Source organism: Thermobia domestica, chromosome 12 (genome assembly GCF_964235325.1).
Source record: "Thermobia domestica chromosome 12, izTheDome1.hap1.1, whole genome shotgun sequence".
NCBI classification, from domain to species: domain Eukaryota; kingdom Metazoa; phylum Arthropoda; class Insecta; order Zygentoma; family Lepismatidae; genus Thermobia; species Thermobia domestica.
The window spans coordinates 74,420,658-74,438,887 of record NC_137465.1 but is presented as its reverse complement, the minus strand read 5'-3'; the positions used below and the strand labels follow the sequence as shown (position 1 = coordinate 74,438,887).

Sequence of the window (18,230 nt, the reverse complement as noted above, 5' to 3'; positions counted from 1 at the left end):
TAGGTGGGATCAAAAGTCAATATGAGTTTAAGTTATATATAAAGTTGTAAAATCACACCTAAAATTAGGCTAAGTTTACAGAAAAGTCGCGATTTCCGGAAGGTCGAGACCCCAAGGACCTATCGTCTGCGTACATCTCTGTCCCGTTTTCAATTTTGGAAGTATATGTGATTTGGTATGAACACTTTTTGTCCATCACCAAAGAACTTGTATTGAGAATCTACCATTGACAGTACGATAAGGTACTCTTATTAACTTTGTAAACGGAAGTGGGACTAACCTGAATTATGGTGTCCATTCATGTATATTGTTGCAGTGGAATAAAATATGTTACTTAAGTGAAATATCGTAATTTCTTCATATTAAAAAACTCTGAAAGTTGAAAAGAAAATAAATTACAGAGACCTAATTATATAACAGGCCATGCGAATTTGTTGTATGCAGAGTTGTGTCGATAGATTGTTTGAAATTATTTTGCTCCCTACCATTTTTCTTCATTTCTTACAGGGAAAAGAACTCATGCTCTAGATTTTCTTAAACTGGTCCATGAAAGGTCATTGCCGGCCAAGAGATGATGATTTCGTACTAATAAATATTCAGAGATGTTTAAATGCATTGAAAGCTTGAGCTGAGCTTTTACTTGTATATTTGTAGCAGAAGTCTTAAGTCAAGTTAGGTAATGGTAGATTGTTAGGTAAAGGGTTAGGGCATGGCTAGGGTTGCCAAATAAAAATAGTAAAAATAAGGAACAGATTGACGAGTTTCAATAAGTATTACAGAAAGAGTTTGGATAAACATGATGTAGTGGTTAAAAAAAAATAAGCCAGGCATCAAATAAAAAGAGTAATCATTTTAGACTGAAAGAAATACAAAAGTATGAACTAATACAAAGAGTTATAAGAAAAGTTAGGTAAATCTTACTTTTAAAAGATTGGATTTATGTTACTTAAACTTTTTTTCAAAAAATCGTACGCTTGACTTAACTGCACTTACAATCTTTTTCAAGTTTAGATTTTTCTTTAGGCTGTGGAAAACTCATTGCAGCTTAAAGTTGAAGAGTTGATTGCTATTATAAGTTCAGCTTTCATCAACCGGGGAGAACACTTATTTCTTGTGTCAGTCCATTTCAAATTCATATGTGAGAAAACTTTTCACAAATGAATTTGACTGTGGGATGCTTAGGAAAAAGGAGACGACCAAATAAATTTGGCAACTCAGAGCTTTTCTGAAAATGCATTTGCTATTTACTGCCCACTCACATTCCCTTCCGCTATCAAGATATCAACACCATCATTTAAGGAAGAAAATGTATCATATAAGTCGTCTAACGATACCTTGTCTTTAACTTTCAACTGTTCAACAACATTCGATAAGTCGGTATATTGGAGCATGTGATTTAGAGTCATTGGTCTTAAAACATAGAGGGAATTGCTGTGAAATCAAACTGCTTTTTTCATTATTTGACAGCTGTTTCCAAAAATCGCTGGAATCCTTCAGAAAGTTCATTATTTTTCCCGTTTTCTAATTGTTTCATTGCTTTTCCAACAAAAGATCCGTAAAACTTGTTCTCTAATCTACTCTCTAGCTGTTTTAACAACTTAACCATCGTGTCATAAATCTCAACTGTCGTTGTGCTATCATTTTGAAGCCTTTTACTTACCACTTCAAAAGTGGGAGACACGTTACTTAGAAAATGGAAGGTGATTAAAATGTCATTGATTTCACGTCTCAAATGTACTTTTACAACTTAAAAGCAACAATTTTCTGAAACCCTTAGAAATCTCGTCTCATTGACTTATAAAGTAAGATCTCAGAGCAGCTCAAGTCTTAATAAGCTTATCAATAGCAGGAACTAAGTTCAACCATCGTGTAGGGATGCGTTTTAGCAGTTCTTTAAAGTCTAAATCAACGAAATCAAAAAACTCTCTCAATTCGTTACCTCTTACAGGTGACTGAGAAAAGTGTGAATATATTTTTAAAACTACATTTTCAACATCGATGTCCAAAGATCAACAGCATATCGGAATGCATTGTTAATTACATGAGCTAAATAGCCAGACTTAAGGAAGTTTTTTTGTTTTCCTCTTTGAAAAGAGTGTATGCTAATTTTTTTAAACCAACATTACATTGGTATTGTCGGGAAAAAATGCTAGCATTGATTGTAAATCTATGCCTGATTCGTTCAGAGAATTGGTTATAGAATTGGCTATGGAATCAGACGTTTCTTAACATTCTAATCAATTTGCTGCAAACACCATTTTCTTTAGTAAAATATTGGACACACTCCAATGAATTGTATGACAAATTGTGTTTTACTATGTGAAATACAGAAGCTATCTCTACTTGAGCGATTTTGTCATTTTCAGAGTAAACTTTAGGGGCAAAATAAATAAATAAATAAATAAATAAATAAATAAATAACTTCGATAGATTGCTACTAGATGAAACCGTTTGTTTTGTGCTCAGCACTCTGAAGATGTTGAGTTACGTCACTCCGACTTCCATGAGCAACCGAAAAATCCTTATTACAATAACTGCAACGTGCCTTGTTAACATTGTTGGGACTGGGCCTAAACCATTCTTCGTCCTTCATCCATTCGTCTCTAAAAACACATAACCGTTTCTTCGGTCCATCACTGGATTTTGTACGTTTACCACTATCACTATTCATATTGAAGGATTAGTTTAGCAGCAAACACAAATAAACTTTACTATATTAATCACATACCATAACTAACAAATCACGCACAAGTCTACGTTCACTATGCTGAGTGCTGACTGCTGAAGTCGACTATAGTAACCTTGTATAAAATGCTGTGTTGTAACATATCGGTTCCATGATTCCGCCACTTACACAGTAGTTATGAATACGCGCGAAGATAGGAAGACAGATACGGGCGCGACTGCAACAACTGTTTTGTCTGCTGAACAGGCGGGCGACTTGACGACTCGCGACAGACGAAGGGCATGGGCACTGGGCAGGCAGACGACTCACTAAAAATTGCGGGCTGTAAAGTCGTTGTGTGAGGTAAGTTTTTCATTTGGGCAATATACGGGACTTTTGCCATCCCGTATTGAAACTTCCCGGGACGCAGAACAAAATCATAAAATAACGGACTGTCCCTTAAAATCCGGGACGTTTGAGAACCCTAGGCATGTCCGCTTTTGCGCCTCTGCCATTCGTTCTGCAACGTTTGGGCGCAGTAGGGTCGTCAGATACCGCTACTACCCAAGGTCATATGCATCGGCCATTACCGCTTGGTTATTCAAATAGTCTCATTTCTACCCTTTCAGTTTGATGTAAAATATTGTATTAGAGGAATCCTGTTGCTAAGCTATGTGGGTCTGTCATTCCCGCAATAAAGTGTACTTGTCCTTTTAAGGGTTATTACTTATTATCCACACAACTGCCTGGACCGCTGTTACGTTATATCTGCATTACTTTATGTAGTTCTTTCCTTAATAACTGATGTATTTCACTCAATAGAGACATTTTATATTTCACGTTCCTAATCCCTCCCTTAATTTTATTTTTATTGAAAAGGCGTTTACATTCTTTTATTTTTCAAGTCTATATTTAACACCATGTTGAATTAATCTATAAATATTATTAAGGAGCTTTGGTTGCATGTATATACAACAGACGTAATTCCAATTCAACTATTAGCAACTCAAGCTAGAACTCGTTGGATGCTGAATGTTTAAATGTCAGTATTTGACGTTTCTCATGGGAGTACATGTGGTTGGGATCATACTCACCTGTCATGTGGTCTTTGTGTACCAACCAAATAAACAAATTTTATTTTCTAATGTATTAATGTAATTGGTATAATTTTATATAAACAATATTTATGGAAACACAAACTATAATAATTAGATTCTCTTATTTCATTCCAAAGGTATAACAGGAGAGAAAACTATTTACCGCAGAAGAGCTGAACAAAATCCAGAACCAGGTTCACCTCAACAGAAGGCAAAACGCCTTAAAATCGTTGTAGATGTATCAGGAAGTATGTACAGGTTAGTGCATATATTTAAAACTCGTACTCTTTTAGAAAAGTAATAATATGTGTATGATTAATCCCATAATACACACAGAGCTGGTTTCCTAAGCCATAATATGGTTGTGTCGCAGTATACTGATATCAGATTGTTAGCTCTAATCATAACAAATGATACCCTGCAAAATATTAAATAAATTATGTTCAATAAAGAGTAAGTGAAAAGAATTGAAAACTTTGAGAGATTTTAGAAACATCTCAAATGCAACACACACAAACTACAAGCATCTCTAGCGCCACAAGTACATATCCCTCTACCAGGCCCGTAGTAGTGTTGCCATGACACGAGACGAGACGAGACTTCAGGCTGTCTCGTCTCGTCTCGTGCAAAGCATGTCTCGTCTCGTGTCTCGTCTCGAAAAAATGTGCTCGTCCCGTCTCGTGTCTCGTCTCGAGAGGTTCTGTCCCGTCTCGTCTCGTCTCGTCTCGTTCTGTCTCGTCTTGTCTCGTAAAAATATAGCAGCATACCATGGGAACGAAAGTAAAATGTAGCAGGCTGCACCATGCTAATCAAGATACAACTAACAAGGGAAGAGAGGGGGATTATATATCGAAGTGGAAGATGGTTTATATACCAATAGAAAGCACTAATGACGCCTATTACAAAACTGTAATAAAAATTTTCCGAATGCATATACTGTGCGAGTTATATGAATATACAGGGTGTCCAGAAAATCCATTTCTACCCCTTGAAATCGCAAACGATAAGACAGATGCCAAAACTGGAAAACACGTTTTTGATCATTATAAAAGTACAATGTATCAAAGCAAACATTGTTGTCCCAGGGCCACCCGCAGAGTCCCAGGCGGGATCCAACTCAAAAATTACAAAAGGTAAGGGGGTCAAGTAGTATATCGTTCGAAACTTCTTGGGAAACGAAAGAAGACGAACAAGTCCCAATTATCTAATATTACCCTGTGCAAAATGGCGGCCGGTCAAACTGTCAGCAAAAACGTCATTGTAGAGTCTATGGCCACCCTCCAAAGAAAGAAAAAAACTGAAACGGTAAGACAGATGTCAAAAAAGAAAAAGATGTGTGTCGTCTTTTCAAAAGTACAATGATTGAAAGTAAAAATGTTTGTCCCAGGGTCCTCCACAAGGTTCCAGACGGGGTCCTACTCAAAATTTTCAAATGGCAAATATGGTCAAATAAAGCTGTTGAGAAATAAAAGAAAACGGAACAAGTCTTGATCCTCTAAAATTACCCTGTGTAAAATGGCGGCCGGTCAAAATGTACATCTTCATTTCGATTTTCTGAGCACGTTCACTTTCCATTTTGCAATCGGCACTTGTATTCATTCTGAGACATTTGTACGTATTTACTCTTCCTGGTGCAAGGAATTCTTTCGTTTGAATCATTTTATAATTGATAAACCAGATAACGAGCATAAGTACCACTGTTGTGCAGTCATAAACATAAATAAGTAGAGGTAAGAGTCTTTACTTCTGATGGCTCCAACCTCTACTTATTTATGTTTGTGGAAGTACATTATATGTCAACTAGTCAGTTCTATACTCAAAGATGTCAAATGTTGTTGTTTCTTTTCTTTATGTCTTAATTTGCTTTTATTTTATTATTTTTTTTCTTTATTTAGATATTATTGGGCTCAAAGAGCAGAATCTCACAGTAGGGGCATTTCCTTTCTTTCCGTTGAGTACAAGAATTAAAGTGAAAATAAACTAAAACCCGGTTACAGAAAGAACAACTAAAATGCAAGATGTTTGCACAGTATTATCGTAGAGCGTCCATACTTGTTCTATCTGCTTTCATTTAATAACAGCTTTAAACGATGTGCTACTTGACCTCCCTTGCCATTTGAACAATTTGAACATGACCCCCCCCCCTGGGACATTGTGGAGTACCCTGAGACAAATATTTTTACTTCCAATCATTGTACTTTTGAAATGATGACACATATGTTTTCCTGTTTTGACATCTGCCTCACCGTTTCAGGATTTTTTTTGGGGTGGCCATCGACTTTACAATTACGATTTTGCTGACAGTTTGACCGGCCGCCATTTTGCACAAGGTAATTTTAGAGTATTGAGGCTTGTTCCGTATTCTTTCATTTCCCAAGAAGTTTCGAACGATATGCTACTTGACCCCCTTACCTTTTGTAATTTTTTAGTTGGACCCCGCCCAGTACACTGCGGGTGGCCTTGTGACAAGAATTTTTGCTTTGATACGTTGTACTTTTAAAATGATCAAACACATGTTTTCCAGTTTTGGCATCTGTCTTATCGTTTGCGATTTCAAGGGGTGGTAACGGCTTATCTGGACACTCTATATATCCATATAACTCGCATAGTATATGCATTCGGAAAATTTTTATTACAGTTTTGTAATAGGCGTCATTAGTGCTTTCGATTGGTATATAAACCATCTTCCACTTCGATATATAATCTCCCTCTCTTCCCTTGTAAGTTACAAGTATTACCCAGAACACACAAGACAAGAAATGTCACGGTAGCTACACCATGAAGCCTTCACCTCTGGTGTATATGGTAGTCGGTTCGATCTCGGTTAGTGTCATGTGAGCTTTGTGGTGGACAAACATTGAATGTGTGTGGGGACCGCGGTGGCTCAGTGGTAGAGCGTTCACCTCTGGGGCTTCGGGTCTCGGGTTCGATCCCAGCCCTGCCAAGTGAACTTTGTGGTGGACAAACACCGTGTGCGTGGGTTTTCTCGGGGTTCTCCCGTTTCCTCCCACTTTCTTCATTCCACCATTTAATTCATTACTCATCATCACTGTCTCCTTTAGCCTAACCGGCATAACCGTTGGACGTAAAACTTAAAGATTTCATTTCATTTCATTTCATTTTTTGAATATGTGTGTTTTCTCGAAGTTGTCTAGTATCCTACCACTTTCTTCATTCCACTAATTTTCCCATTATCATCCATTCGGCCAAAGTTGCCTAAAGGTCTTAAAAATATATTCAAATAAGCTTACAAGGCAAGGACAAATAGTTTACAAGATAATATACGAGTATCTCTGCTGTTAGTTGTCTGAGGCTTCTCGACCCTGGCTTCTTTTTTTTTTACATTCTAAAACATTGAAATTTGTTTCACCAGTTTCAATACACGAATATACAGTAAATTGCTCATAGGTACGTCGAAGATGAAGACACTAATGAAATAATGTTTACACGACAAGCAAAATTCGATGTAAAGGTGTCATCATCCCCTACACTATCGTATACTATCAGCCCACTTGCTTTATAGTGTCTGTATATATATATATATATATATATATATATATATATATATACATATACAGAGAGAGAGAGAGAGATGGAAAGATATATAGATAAATAGAGAGATAGATATGTGTGTACACTTTGATTTCATATGTTCCAGCCTTTAGGTTTCACAGTGTTAACCCATAACAATCCAAAAACTACTTTCCATTTTAGCATATTTAGATTTGTTGCAATTATTATTATTATTATTTTTTTAAAAAAGCTCGGAACCAAATAATTTTATTGAGTAATGGAAAGTATTTAATTGAAATTTTATATGTTACTGCACACTAAGCTCTACTTAAAGTGCCATAGTAATGGGAGCTGAACGACACATCGGACGAAAGAATGCTTGGGGCCAGTCTTCACCTCCATGTTTCAAATCTGTTCCCATAACCGCGGGGTGTGTGCTACTGTGTGGTGCTTGCCCCGTTTGTGTAACAAACTCATGACAGTACACCCAGATTAGCTAATGTCTGAAAAAAAGTTGATTTTTGGGTGGCCATTTTGGATTAAATTTCCTTATATTGTCGGGATCTATTCTCAATCATACAACGTACATCTTCATACCAAGCCTAGCGGTCTGCGGCGATAGACCATCGGCTTGAAGGCCCCTGGTTGAGTCCCGGAAGGGTCATGTGTATGGATTTTAACAACATTTGTTTTTTCGTACTGTGTCAGGGGGGGGGGAATCGTACGGGGTAAAAGGATTTCAGTCTGAAAAAAATGGAGAGAATATCCTCCCCAGGATACTTTCATGGGAGTAAGGAATTAGTAAAAATATAGGATATACATTTTATAGCAGGTTTAAAAATATGGTTTGGGTATCCTATTTCATTTCTGTTAATTATGTTCTTCAATGTTCGAATTTTGATCATTCTCATGATATTTTCTGCTTTCAACGGAGTTCTATGAATATTATACCAAATGTTCTTTAAACTTATAAAGTTTGAGAGGTTTTATATGCCTGTAAGAAACAATTTCTGAAGATAATTCAGGTCCTAATGAATATTATTCACTAGGAAAGGGAAGTAGGCCTATTCCCCTCCTCTGAACATGGAAGCAGAGGGCAATTTCGCACTCTGGTCAGATCAAACATTTCCGCGTAACAAAACGAAGGTCCCCCTGTAAAACTTCTTTACCTAAAGTGTTATTATTAGTATCATAAATTTGCTGAAAGCAAACAATTTGAAGGGTTCGTCGATAATATCTTTGCTTCCTTTGTCGTCCGCCCGCCTTCCAAACGAAGAGGTGAATTTTACAACATGACTGCTGTATAATAAGCGAACGATTGGTAAAATGGTAAAAGTGTGTTTTTATGTATGTATGGGTGTGTATGTGTGTGTGTGAGAGAGAGAGAGAGAGGAAGAGAGAGAGAGAGAGAAGACAAAATTTTAGTTGCAAGATGACATATTTCAATTGCCGTTTTCGGTTCATATAGCAAAAGAATACCGCCACCAGAGAATAAAGACAAGTGTAGACCTTACCCAGTTTTCAAATTGAATAGATGGTGGTAGTAGTTCGGTTTCTTGACCTTGTAAAAATCTTCCCTGTCTTTGATTTTGTTTGTCATTATTCCAGCCAGAAATAAAAAAAAAAGAGAATTCCTCAGTTTACAGCAAGGGGAATTGGGGACAAGACATTAAGGATGATATTTCTGGAAGCTCATGTATCACGATTGTTTCATTCAATAGACAGAGGACACTTTTCTATGAAGGCTTTTCAACATGTTTTCTCACAAAGGGGATTTTCCTTTTGCAATCTATATGACCACTGGCAATTTCAATCTTGGCCATTTTCGCCAGCGTTTTCATTTTCGAGACACGAGACAAGACGAGACATTTCACGAGACGTCCCGTCTCGTCTCGTGTCTCGTCTCGTTTTCGAGACGGGACAAGTAGTCTGTCTCGTCTCGTGTCTCGACTAAGAGGGTTCTGTCCCGTCTCGTGTCTCGTCTCGTTTACGAGACGAGACGAGACGAGACACGAGAAATGTCTCGTCTCGTGGCAACAGTAGCCCGTAGCCAGCCCCAAAATTTAGGGGGGGCCGGTAGCAGTTGGGGGGGGCGACCCAATCATATTATACTTCATCACCATATTATAGTTCATTTGCAAGCCTACCGTGAAATTTTATGGGGACAGCCAAAATTTAGGGGGGGGCGGCCCCCTCTTGCCCCGCCGTGGATACGGGCCTGCCCTCTACTACATATTTGCTACTTTGATTTGATCTGATATGATTTTGAATTTAGTATTCCTTTCAGCAGCGAGGCTATATGAGAAATAAATCTACAGCTTAACATGGAATCCGAAGTAAAACTCCAGCCGGGAATCGAACCCGGGTCCTCCAAGCCAAATGCGCATATGCTAACCGCTTAGCCATGAGGGAACTCTTTGTTACATTTTAATGTAAAACGGAAAAATCAATTTCCACATAAAAATGAGTGTGTTTGAACAAAGAACATTTTTAGTTTTCTTCAAAACTCTGAGAACTTAACTACTTTGAATAAGGCGTAAAATATAATCTGAGCAAGAATCATTCTTTGAAAATAAAATACTATAGACCAAAAGTTTTTGGAATTCAATTCAATACTGCTTTTTTCACTGTTCAACTTTCATTTTAATGTTAAAGTTTCCAGCAAGAGATTTGTATGAAAATGCATCTTCTGTTGAGGTAAATATGTAACCATTTTTCGTATAAAAATACAATTTTGAGTATATTAGATTGGGAAACGTATAGTCTCCTTTCAGTCAGATCAAATATGTGAAAATTAGTAACAATGTTCATAGAGAAACATTCCTCAAAACTGAAATGAAAATTAAATATTCAGTTTACCGTCCTTCAATTTAGCTCTGTATGCAACAGAGGATAGATGCCAGGTAAATGATGGATGAATTAATGGATAGAAGAGAGTAATTCCGAGCAAGCAAATGTACCCAACTTTTAAGCTAGAAATTCACATGTTCTGAAATCCTTGTACGCGTACGTAACATGAAAACTTTTTCACTTAACCCTGATTCATCAAGCTTAATATTTAGTCAAGACTAAAATCATCCAGCAAAGTTAATATTTATTCTTTTAGTAATTCATTACTTTGTAAAAATGTTCATCCTTCATCTTCGAATTATCTAATTGTCTCCTGTTTCATTTGTATTATGTAGTTATTTTACGAAACTAAATACCATTTAGATACTATTACTAGTTAAGTACTGACTAAATAAAATAGCTTTACCGACTTAATGAATAAGTTGGCATTCATTTTTATGGTTAAATCATGTTTTGTAATGTAATGTAAAATAATTATCCTGTACATTGGTGAAAATCGCTTATATATTAAATATAAATTAATCATTCGCATTAAAAGAAAAAAAGTTAATCAATAAGATTAAGCAAATTTAATTGAAGTGTCTACTACTATATTTCCATATATATTTAATAATGGCATCAAAATATCGATTTTGCTTTATATTACATTTCTTACGATTTCAGATTTAACGGTTATGATGGTCGTCTTGATAGAGAAATGGAAGCTGCAGTGCTTGTGATGGAAGCGTTTGAGGGTTATGAAAACAAGTTCCGCTATGACATTGTAGGTCATTCTGGAGAAGACAGCAATATAGAATTTGTACATCATTCCAAAGTGCCTTCGAATAATAAAGAAAGATTGGATGTAATTAAGGTAATATATTAATTATTGTGTTAATATTAAACCTTATATTTTAAAATTAAAATGGAAACAAATTATGCTATTTTGAATTTCAGGAACGTGGTTCAACAACGTGTCAGGCCTGGACTGACACAATTGCATAGGCACAAAACTAAGTCTGAATAGCTTAATAACTGAATACCTTTAGGATAAAACTTGAATAAAAATTAGTAAGGAAAGACCATGCCTGAAACTTTTACAGATTTTTTATATCATTATACGCGTATCTTCAATAATTAAAACTTTCTCGTGTATAAATGGAAAGCATCAGCATTTCCACTGTTACACGAAGGTGGTTCAATCAAAGATTTACTTGCTGTTGTTCCCCTCTCCCTGTACTTGGTAGGTATTAAACTTATAGCAAATCACTTTAGCCGAGAATATTCCAATTTAGCGGTAACATTAATCTGAGTAAGAACAATAACAGTTCATTTTTCGCCCAATTCTTATTCATTTTGCACACGACCACAATAGATTGACACTCAGCCTTACCAACTCTACTAAAGACATGATTGTAGATGAATCATGATTGTAGAGACACTGGGATTATGTCTTCACAGCACAAATGTCCTTTAGTGGAGAAAAATATGAAAATTTGGGTTCAAAATGGGTATTTTATATTTCTACCTGCAGAAATTTTCATTTTTATAACTTTTTAAAATCAGTATTGTACAATCTGCCGTAAGTTTTGTTTCAATTCAAAGCTAGGTAAAATTAAAAGAAAAAACTGGTGAACAGTTATGTTATTGGCAATTGGTGATTGGAACGAAACAGTCGGCATCAAATATAGAATTAGGGGGTAGAAAATAGAGCAAGTGACTAAATTTTCATACCTGGGTAGTATTATTAGTAATGATATGAAGTGCAAACATGAAATGAAACCAAAAGTAGGAATCGCGAAATAAGCCTTTACGAGGAAGAAAAGTGAATTTTAAGATCAGGTTTAGATGAATTTATTTAGATTTATTTATTTATACGTATTTCTGGGCATTACCGACATCTACGGTCTCAGGACCGTCACGTACGAGGGTACGGCCTTGACCCCTCACCCGTAATATCCCGGCGTTTGTCTGGTGTGAATGATGGCTGGCCTGAAAAACATATTACATCTTTCCGACCAAGTCTTCACCGGGCATTGAACTCAGGACCCCTCACCACATGAATTTTACAAGCTTTTGCTGCATTAAAAGTAAAATCTTATATGCATCACAGTAACCTTTAACGTATCCGCTGTAACTTTATGAGTACACTTGTAAAAATACTTTATAAAACAATGGTTCATGTTCATTAAATATTTTTATTTCCAAAAATGAATCAGAGTTAGTAAACTGAGCATGTAGCGCAGAGACAGGGCAAACGCCAACTTGCCCCACCCACGGGACACCCCTACCTATTCAGATTACAGTCTTTATGCAGAAATTCAATATTTAGCATTAGCATTTAAAAAAATATGATGTGTTAAGGGCCATAAATGATTTCCTTAGTATATTAGATTTTTTGCGGGACCCCTAGTCAGTGCATCAAGATTATACTGTCCAATGCACTAAGAGTTTGTCAATGCGCGAAAGTCACAAAATAGGTCCACCTAGTATATGACACGGGTTGTTTTGGTTAAAATTTTTAAAATAACTGAATACTAGTTAGAATTCACAAATACTTTTTGCCAAGAATATTAATTTTAAAGTCGTAATTACCTCATAAACAATTTGCGATGTCCATTTAACTTGTAACGGAGTACCAGAGAGGAGCGACACATTGTTCACGAACTACTGGTTTAAACTGAATTAACGCAGTAGCAATAACTATGGAACTGAAATTTTGAGAAAGACTGAGAGAAAGATGAAGCATTCACCAGAACTTCAACTGTTAGGTATAACTTCTGAGTACTGCTTAAAAATGAGGAAGAGTAAATTATTTAACCCATTTTAACAACAATTTAGTAGTAATACCTTAAGTGCTTAGATCATTCATTTCCTTGACGTTTGGGAAATCATGCGATATAAACGGTATCAGTTAGCGATTTTCTAAACCGTGACTTCTTCTGAAGAAACAAAGAAGGAAATGAATCATAATATCAGAAAGGGTAAACTAAGAACAGCGAACAAATGTTTAAAAATCACCTATGTGATTCGAAGCAGGTCAAAGTAGGGATGGCCAAAATTTTCCGGAATCCGGATTCCGGAAATTTTGTTTTCCGGAATCGGAAAATTTACTTTCCGGAATTCGGAAAAATTCCGGAATTCGAAAAAATTCCGGAATTCGGAAAAATTCCGGAATTCAGAAAAATTCCGGAATTCGGAAAAATTCCGGAATTCGGAAAAATTCCGGATTTCGGAAAAATTCCGGAATTCGGAAAAATTCCGGATTTCGGAAAAATTCCGACATTCGGAAAAAATCCGGAATTTAGAAAAATTCCGGAATTCGGAAAAATTCCGGAATTCAGAAAAATTCCGGAATTCGGAAAAATTCCGGATTTCGGAAAAATTCCGACATTCGGAAAAATTCCGGATTTCGGAAAAATTCCGACATTCGGAAAAAATCCGGAATTTAGAAAAATTCCGGAATTCGGAAAAATTCCGGAATTCAGAAAAAATCCGGAATTTTTCCGAGATCCGGAATTTTTCCGATTTTACTGTCCGGATTCCGGAAAGTAAAAATTCTGGAATTGGCCATCCTTAGCTAGTAGTTGTTAAAAGAGAAACACAATAATGAATAGGCTATATATACTGTATTAATTTCTTGTAGTTGGATATGTCTTTATCATTTACTTAGACAATTGCTACTGCAGTTATTTACTACTTTATGAGAAAGATCTTATTTTCACACACAAAAAAGTCGCCGGTATGTCTCAAACATTATCGCGTTCCCACCTGCAGCTGCTCCAAAGCACTGCAAACTACTTTTTAATCAGGCGAAAGGCAGTGAAGGAAAATAAATCTCAACAAATATTCTAATAACATTCGCTTATTGTCAACATACCTACAGTGAGCGCAGAAAGTGTTCGTACACCGTGCATAGTTTATATTGAAAACAGCTAGCATGAGAACGGGAGGTGGAAAAATATATATATAACCAGAATTAAGACTACACATTCATACATTTTATTTCTATATACAAGAGAAAGGCCAAACAAACACAATCACTGTTTTGTTCAGAAGAAAAGAGAGAATTCCTTTTTTGTAAACGCAAAAAGTCACCGTACACTTATGCTTGAATTAACGCTTATAAAGTATATTACGTTATTTAATATTTTGTGGGATTACCCTGTGCGTTAATGATTGTCTGTAATCTTCGTGGCATTGATTTCACCTGTAGTAGTTCGTAGTTCTGTAGCTTCGGGACTGATTATGTCCCATTCTTCTTGAATAGCTTTTCTTAGGCCTTCTTTAGTAGACAAGCTGTGCCTTCTGATTCTTGTCTCCAGAACAGATCATAGATGTTCTATGGGGTTCATGTCTGGGGATTGGGGAGGTGTGCGAAGCTGTTTCAAGGTATTATAGAGTCAGGGGCGGGTCCAGAGGGGGCAATCGCCCCCCCCCCACAAGAGGAAACTCTTATTTTATACATAAATAAACCCATCCATAACAAGTTTGGAGCTCTTAAAAGTAGCAGTATTACCGCCGACCGCCCCCCCCCCAGAAGTCCGTCCTGGATCCGCCCCTGGCAAACCTTGCAGACAGGCCTTGTTCAACAGTACAAACAATAATTGCGATGTATAATGTTTCTATCACTGTGCGAAACCATAAAAAAAATAATAAAAAAAGAACTCGAAGACCAAGAGTGTTGAGTGAACAAGTTAAACGTTACATTATTAGGGAAAGAAAAAAGGTTCCAAAAAGTAGTGCTGTGCAATTGGCAACGGATCTGGAAACACGCGGTGTTAAAGTATCAGCCAGTACAGTGCGGAATATTTGCAGGGTATCATGGTCGGATAGCCAGGAAAATGTTCTGGGTGAACAAGACAAATCGTATAAAGAGACTAAAGTTTGAAAAAGAGTATAAAGATAAGGGATCAGGCTTCTTTCTGGAATAGGGTCATATTTTCGGACGAAAATAAATTTAATTTTATCGAGTCCAATGGGAGGCGTATGGTATGGCGCAAGGTGAATACAGAGATGAATCCTCAAAATCTCGTCTCTAAAGTAAGACACGGAGGAGGGTCCGTGCTCGTCTGGGGTTGTATGAGTGCCTCAGGAGTGGGTCGTCTCCACCTTATCGATGGAGTGATGATCTACAAAGTGTATATTAACATATTAAAGGAATATCTCCATACTAGTGGGCAGAAGATGGTTCTTGAAAACAATTTATTGTTCAGCAAGACAACGACTCCAAACATACAGCGGAAAATACTCGATTGTGGCTACTCTATACAGGGGCGGATCCAGGACGGACTTCTGGGGAAGGGGCGGTCGGCAGTAATACTGCTACTTTTAAGAGCTCCAAACTTGTTATGGATGGGTTTATTTATATATAAAATAAGAAAGTTTCCTCATGTGGGGGGGGGGGCGATGGCCCCGATCGCCCCCTCTGGATCTGCCCCTGAGGTTTGCTATCTTTCTCAAAGACTTACCCTTCTTATGCACTTTAATAATTACTTTTCTTGTCTCCTCATTTGTTTCTGTTCGGTTGCTTCCCATTTCGACAGCCCACCGTGCAGTTTTTTCACTCCTATTCACAACTAAACTCATTCTGTTACTCGTCATGCTATACAGAGGTGTATACTCAGGTGAATACTAGTGAACACCAGTTGTGGTATCTTTGTTTCGTATTCGTACGTCAGGTGTACGATCACTTTTTGCGTCTACTCTATACACTTTCTACGGAATTTATTTACTTTCTGACCATTAAACTTGTCTTTGTGGTTCTTTATTGATATATTCATAAAGCTTAGTTTTCATTATTCATATTGTGTGTGTTATTACACTTCTTAAATTTTCTGTTTCTTTTTCGCAGGCATTTTCGTTTCAATAGCATAGGTGTACGAACACTTTCTGCGCTCACTGTATGTACAGTAAATACAAATTGACTTTACGAAGTATACAATGTAATTGTTCAATAATTAACATAAGCAGGCATTCATTAATTTATATTAATATAATAGTTAACAAAACTAATAAGCGGGTGATTGATGACTCAGTGGTAGAGTTTTCATCTATGGTATTCTAACCCAGGACATGTGGGTTTTCGATGGCTAATTTTGTGTTCGAAAATTTTCCCGGTGGTACTCTTGGTTCCCTTTCTTATATTTGTTCCATCATCACTCATTAACGAATTTAGTTTATCAAAACTCTATAGCCATATATTCATTCTGTCCGTCAGTGAAACAAACAGTCTCAAGAACTATCTGATGGATTACCAATCAATTTTGGCCATGATGTACAGAGTCAATAGTTAAGAATCGAGTTCCCTGATGAATGTAATATTCAAACCGGAAGCGGTACAAATCAACCATTTCCGGTTTTAACGTTAATCATTATATAGTAAATATGGTAATAGATAGCGAGAAGCGGTTTCCAGTAATCGACATATATAACATTCATGTAGATAGCATGTTACCCAGTTTGTGCATCTGCTGAAAATAATGAGCTTAGGTATTTAGAGAGCATTTTCCGCTTTAGAAAATGTGTGCTTGGTAAAGAATGTAGAGATTTAGCTGAGTCAGGCACGTAGCTAGAATATGGTAATAGGAAGGGGGGGGTCTGTCACGAAATACTATGGTTATTTACCAGGGGCTCAATCATTCTAAACTATTTTATTGGCAACATATATTGATTCGTTTAGCCAAGATTTCTAATGGGGGCATGATACTGTGGTTACACACCAGAGGCTCGATCAATCTAAATATTTTACTGACAACATACCCATATTGATTGGTTAGGACAATAAAATGAGGATATATTAGTAAGTATTTTAATAAGAAGCTATGAAGAAATCTCGAGTAAAAAATTATAAAAAAGTATTGAAAAAGATATAGTCTTCCGAGGTCATTCGAACGGTGTCGAGAATTTTGCGTCTGGGAAATTTGCGCCCTACCTCAAGAACAGGGAAAATTGCGCCTGCGATGTACCTCCACCGGGAAGTTTGAGACCTGCGAAATAAAAGAACCTATTGGAGCTTACGCATTTCCTCGGAGGGGCTGACATTACAGCATAAACAATCCTCCCCCCACAACCATGCCATTTGTGATTTATTTTCATTGTGGCTATATAAGGGGAGAATAAACTTCAATATAAGCCAAAAGAACACAACGGATCAACGCAATCACTGCTTCTTCCAGAGATGATTTTGGGGGAACACTGGCCTCCCCAGAGCTCTCAGAGTGCCCCCTCGGAGGAGACCAAAATAATACGTTTATAATATAATAATAAATAGAATAGTACCAGCAGTGACCCCCCTCCGGAATACTAAATGTGCCCCCCGGAACATTTTTCCTGAAAGAACGACTGAACGCAATTGTGTGTTTGAAGTGTAATTCCAGCAAGTAAACACACTGTACATAGTTTTCTTGATAATATTAGTGAACTGATTTTACATTCACTTTACATTTTCTTTTCTATATTTTGTGTCCTGAAAAGCCAAACAACTCTCAAGGATTGTGAACAGAGATATCTGGGTAGAGCCAAACAGCCTTTTGTAGATTAAATTATACTCTTTGATTATATTAATAAATAATTATATATCAGTCATTTATACGTTTATTGTAAATTTTGTAGTATAATGAAAAATTGTATTTGTATGGATTGCCCTTTAGTGAACTAAAATTGTATTTTTTTTTTCATTTGTTCGGAATATTATAACGGATGGAGTAACTCACTGAGACGATGAGAGGCAAGCCTAGTTCAAGTGCGAGTGGAAGTTACTTTACACAATACAATAATAAGTTGAATTGTAGGGCGCTAACATCCCAGTGCAAATATATAGCCGGCGCATTTTCCCCTCTTTTTGGGGTAGGGCGCAAACATTCCAGTGCAAATATATTGCGAGTGCATTTTTTCCTATTTTTGTGGTAGGGCACAAAATTCTCGCATTCAAGGAAAATATAATGTCCGTGAAGTTGACAAGCCACTTATGTCAGACTCCAATTTCGACTTTAAACGTCGCTAGTGCTACGTTAGTGTTCGATAGTGACGCAAATCGTTAGTACTCCAACTGCATGCCAACACGCCCACTTCTAAGAATCATCTCAAAAGTGAGGTTAACCATTAGAGCAAGTAAGTGCTCATTG

General features: G+C 36.8%; 1 protein-coding gene across 3 annotated transcripts in view; it reads left to right on the top strand.

The window, feature by feature from the left end:
- Positions 1–18,230, top strand: part of c12.2 (von Willebrand factor A domain-containing protein c12.2) — a 1,756,568-nt gene that overhangs the window by 1,702,882 nt on the left and 35,456 nt on the right. For all 3 annotated transcript variants that reach the window (XM_081733805.1, XM_081733806.1, XM_081733807.1), the window contains exons 31-32: positions 3,900–4,020; positions 10,789–10,978. In XM_081733805.1, the coding sequence (XP_081589931.1) occupies positions 3,900–4,020; positions 10,789–10,978 (311 nt within the window). The remainder of the gene's footprint in view (positions 1–3,899; positions 4,021–10,788; positions 10,979–18,230) is intronic.